The 5310-nt window shown below is 26.0% G+C and overlaps 1 protein-coding gene across 1 annotated transcript; it reads right to left on the bottom strand.

Moving 5' to 3' along the window:
- Positions 1-3014: 3014 nt before the first annotated feature.
- On the bottom strand, positions 3015-5088 carry LOC107866165 (transcription factor MYB4-like). Its single transcript, XM_016712336.2, has 3 exons — positions 4953-5088; positions 4091-4220; positions 3015-3523 (listed from the first exon to the last, which is right to left on the bottom strand). The coding sequence occupies exons 1-3, from the start codon at positions 5086-5088 to the stop codon at positions 3271-3273; spliced, it is 519 nt and encodes a 172-aa protein (XP_016567822.2). The 3' UTR covers positions 3015-3270.
- Positions 5089-5310: the final 222 nt, after the last annotated feature.

The raw sequence follows: 5310 nt of genomic DNA, 5'->3' as shown, positions 1-5310 counted from the left end.
TTGGGTCTCTACTTTTTATATCATTTATCTCTTTATTAATTATTTTTTTTGTTACTAGTGGTATACTAGCTTTACCTTTTGCATATCTACAGTCTATTACATGTTCCTTTTGGCATACTACATAATATTCTTCTTTTTTCTAGTAAACATATTTTTTATTGTTGGTATTTTAAATATTTTTTCTATACTTAAGTCTAATTCTTTTCCTTTTATTTCATCAAATATGTTACTGTCAAATATTATTTTTTGGTCTGTTCCTTCATCATTTAAATATTCTTCCTTTGTTATTATTTTTATATCTTCTTCAGTCATTTGATTCATCTATTTCACTATCTATTTCATTATCTGTTTCATTTTCTGAAATTTCATATATATTATCCTCACTTTCTAATTTATAATCTATATAATCTATCTGCATATATTCTGTATTTTCTATTTTTATTTCTGATATTTGTTTATTTTTTGGATTTTTAGGTAATTTACAATCTCTAGCTAAATGTCCTAATTTTTCACAATTATAACAAGTACATTCTTTTATAAATTTCTTTTTTCTATATGGTCTTTTGTATTTATAATTTTTTACATAATATCTTTTTCTTGGTTTCTTGTATTTATATTTTGATTTTTTATATTTCTTATATTTTCTTATGTCTTTTTCTTTTCTTATAATATCATTCTTCACATCCGAATTGGGGTGCTATTTTATTTTTGCAAGATGCTAAATTTCTTATAAATGTTTTTTCCATTTTTAATTCTTTTCTATATTTTTCACATAAGTTTCTATATCATTGTTGTAAAAATTTTATTCTTGCTCCTAGAGTATCTACTATTTTTGCTTATTCCCAACTCTTTATTATCTTTGAACTAAATGGTTCGGGTAATTTATTAAAATATAATTTTCTTATTTCTTTACTTTCTTCTATATAATATGCTCCTTTATAATAATATTCTTTAAATGCGCAAGTATATTCATCTATATAACACATATTATATATTGCTAATTTTAACATTAAATTCCTATTTGTATCTTTTTCTTCATCTTGTTCTTCTTCTATTGTTGTTATACTACCAAATTCATCTTTTATAGCTGTTTCATATTTTTTTAATAATTCTATAGGTGTTAGTTTAGTTGTTGTTGATGATGTTCCTTCTGTAGGTTTGTTAGTTCTTAATACTTTCTTGCTATTTTCAGTTAAATTTGAAAACCATAATTTCACTGTTCCTATTAGTGTTCTTTCTATATATTCTAGTGCATCTGTTATGTTTATATTATTATCTAATAATTGTTTTGTCATATATCCTATCCATAATTGTATTATTTTTTCTGTATCTATTACACATTCTAAGTCTAAAAAGTTATAATTTTTATTAACTATTTGTTTTGGTGTCCATTTGTCATATTCATTCTTTAGATTATATCTTTTAAACTTATTCTTATAATATGTAGGTTTTCTTATTTCTGATGTTCTAGGTATTATATTTCATCTTCTTTTTTATCAAGAGTATTTATTTCTGTGTTGATATTTTCTAAGTTTTCTTCATTAATTACTTCTTGTTTTTCATTGATTTCTAAATTTTTTGTATTTGTTAATATTTTTGTATATGTTTCACTATCTTTTGAATCATAATTATCTGTCTTCAACATCTATATATTTATTTCTAATTCCTTGTTTTTTATTTCTTTATTGTTTATTTCTAATTTTTCTTTAAATTGATTTATCTCGTTTAGTAATTTTTGTTCTTTATCTTTTTCTTCCTTTTCCTTTTGTCTTTCTTCATACAAATCTTTTAGCATTTGTAGTTCTTTTTCTAAGTCAACAATCCTACTATTTTTAGTTTCTTCTATTTTTCGTATTTCTTCTGTAGTTTGTTGTTTTATTTTTTCTATTTCCTTTTTCCTATCTATTTCTTCATTTTCTCTTTCTATTCTTACCATAGCTGTCAATTTATCTTCTAATTTTAATTATTCTTTTTCTAACATTAAATATAAATGTTCACCAATTTTCTTATATCTTCTTCCTAGATTAGAAAATACTATTTTTATTTTTAATCCTTCGTGATTTTCATATATTTTTTCATCTATTATAAATTCTTCTTTGTTCATTTTATTGTGAATAGTTCATGTTGATATATATATTCTAAACTATCTATTTGTGATTCTAATTTTAATATTTCATCTTTTTGTGTATTTATTGAGTTTTCACTAACTCCGGCAAATATATTATAATGTAGTCTTTTTATTCTTATTTTTAATTCTTTACGTTTTTCAGAAATAATTTGTTTTAGTTCTTTGTATTTTTGTATTTTATTCATTTAATCTAATCCAATCTAAATTCAAACATAAATTCAAACATATATGCTACTGCTGTATTTTTTAAATAACTGAGCTATGCAAGGAGTACAATCAATTTGAATCAAAGAGGGGTGCCATTGAGTTGATTTTCTGATGGTCACTCAACTTATTGTTATTATATAAAGAAGTCACATTTTTTTTAGTTCAAATTTTCTTCTATAAAAAAGTGATTTTACAAAATAATAACTATTAATTAAATGTTCATCTGAGAAATTAACCCGAGACTTTATAATAAAATACTAATAACTATTAGTTAAATATTCATATGAGAAATTAACTCAAGAGATATCAAATAGTTATCGACTTTACAACCTTGATTCCACTCAACTAGATTTTCTATACACTAGAAAAAACAATGAATGCATTAACTTGATGTATTACTATACTTTGTATGGTACACTTTTTCAATTTATGTATAATTAATTTTCTATTTAGTTCCAAGGTATGTACTAAAAAAAGTTGTGGTATTAGTAATATAAGGAGTTCTGGTGCATGCATCAACATGGTTAAAGACGTAATTGCTCCTAAGAATCTTTTTCACATCCTTTTCACCATATTTTGTGGAGGGTATTTTGTAAACAAGTAGTCTTAAATATATATGTGCGCGCAATGCATGTAATTTTTAATACAACAAATCAAATATTGAATGAAAAACATTTCAACAATAATCAATACTAGTATTACTAATCCAAATATTACTAATATACAATATCATATTTTGACACAACCTACCATACTACCCCTTAATTATATGAGCATAGAAATTCATCATAGGACATAACAGGAGAAAATGGAGATACAATTAGGTCATGGTCAAATTCTGGAGGCACAAAAACTTCACAATTAGTGGTACTAAGACTATCTACTAAAAATGGTTCTGTCCAAAAATTTCCACTCGATTCTTCAAATAATTCTTCTTAAAATACCTCACATTGTCCATCCATAATATTTTCCAAATTTTGATCAATTGTAGCACAAGAAGAAACTTCAGTACATGATTGATTTGGTGAAATATTTTGGTCTTCATCATCACTTTTTTGAGTGACATTGTTAGGTGATTTCTTCTTTGAGGTTTCTTGAATTGATAATCTCTTCTTCAGAGAGGTGTGCCAATGATTCTTTATTTCATTGTCTGATCTTCCTGGCAAGTGAACAGCAATTGCTGACCATCTATAACAAAGAAATTAATGAAGAAACTTTCACATTAGATTTTTGTATCTTAAAATATCTCAGATGCAAAGAAATGGAAATCTTAGGCGTAGCTCAACCCTAAAAGCTATTTCATGAGAAGAGGATTGCTCAATTCTATATGACGGGACCAATTGTCCACCCCTTTTCCGATAAGAGACTCTTAACGGTAGACTTATTTCTTTTATTTATTCAAAGCAAAATAAAATTGAGATTTTATTAGAGTCGTTAGGGGTGTCAAATGGGTGAGTCAAAACGGGATTGTGTACTTGTGTTAATAAATCAGCGGGTCATTAGTTATTTGACTTGAAATAACGAGTTGAGCAGTAACGGGATAAGAAATGAGTAATAACATAACTTGCCCATTTCTTACAGCTAAGTTTTAATTTCTTTATTTGTTTCTTTACAATTTGTTTAAGTATCTAATATATCTGTCTTATTTTTTAGATTTCCAATCTCACTTTAATGGATGACTACACGATGTTCTTTTTAATCTGATGGTGTAAAAGTTCTTTTACGTTCCGAAAGAGAAATGTGTTCCATGCTTACTTATTGCCTATTTCTGCATGAAGATTCATGATGGTCTCATCTTCTTCTTTAGTGAAGTTTCCTCTTTTGATATTTGGCTGAAGATAATTCAGCCATCTCAATCTGCAGTTTTTTCCACACCTTGATAATCCTTCACAAGATAAAAAAAAACTCATTGAGATCAAATAATTGATTTAACTTTTATTCATTTCACGTAAACTGTTTTTTTTTTTTTTTTAAAAATATGATAGATCGATGTATTTTTAATTATTGTTAGTTACATCGTTGTTTCCAATTTTTGGTACTATAAAAATAAGAGTTTGATCAAGGGCGGAGGTAACAGACGAAAGGGATTTATTTGAATTCTCGTCGAAAAATCACATTATATATAGATCAGGTAAATAAACATCTCTCTCAATTTCTGGAGTGATGATTTTTGAAAGACCAACGGATAAGTCATTTGACTCATTCACGTTTGGATTTTTTTTTTTTTTTTTTTTGTATATAGTAAATGCTGAATTTTTTTGGTGCAAAGTTTGCTTCTACCACCGAGTCTTATTAAATTTTTTTTTTCTCTGTTCCAAGATGAGGTGTCATTTTTGTTTTGAATTTAAATTTTGTACACCATCTGTATAGATAATTTTTACAAAATCTTTGATCATCTAAAAAATATATATGTAAAGATAAGTCCCTTAAAATGTGAGATTGAAATTCTGAAAGAAACATATCTTAAGGCGAAGTGATGATATGCAAATTATTCACAATGACGATATATATATATTTACTTAAATACCTTTTAACAAAAGGAGAAAATTAAGATGAAGAATTTGCAGCTACTTGATGAAAGAATATTAAAGAAAATAAGTGTTTATTATATATATACCAGCAAACTTGGGAAGTTGACGCCAATTCCAACAGCCACATCTATTAATATAAGCTGCTAATTTCTTATCCTCTTCATGAGTCCAAGTCCCTTTTTTCAATCCACTTTTTTTGTCATAGCAACGTGTTCTTGCCATTTATGTTTTATCCCATTTATTTTTGTGCTTTACCTTTTATGTATATATATATATACACTATTGTAATATCGTGAGAAAAACGTGTAATATTGTGCGAAATGGAAAAAAAATAAATCTATAACGTGTGGTCCTTCCAAGAACATTCATTATGCATTATATCTTTATTGTTATTCATGATTCAATTTCCTCCTCACTTCTCTAGAGGTGAACCCACATGGAAGG

This window comes from Capsicum annuum, chromosome 9, assembly GCF_002878395.1.
Source record: "Capsicum annuum cultivar UCD-10X-F1 chromosome 9, UCD10Xv1.1, whole genome shotgun sequence".
Taxonomy (NCBI): Eukaryota; Viridiplantae; Streptophyta; class Magnoliopsida; order Solanales; family Solanaceae; genus Capsicum; species Capsicum annuum.
The sequence above is the reverse complement of the archived record's forward strand: the minus strand, read 5'-3'. Positions and strand labels throughout refer to the sequence as shown.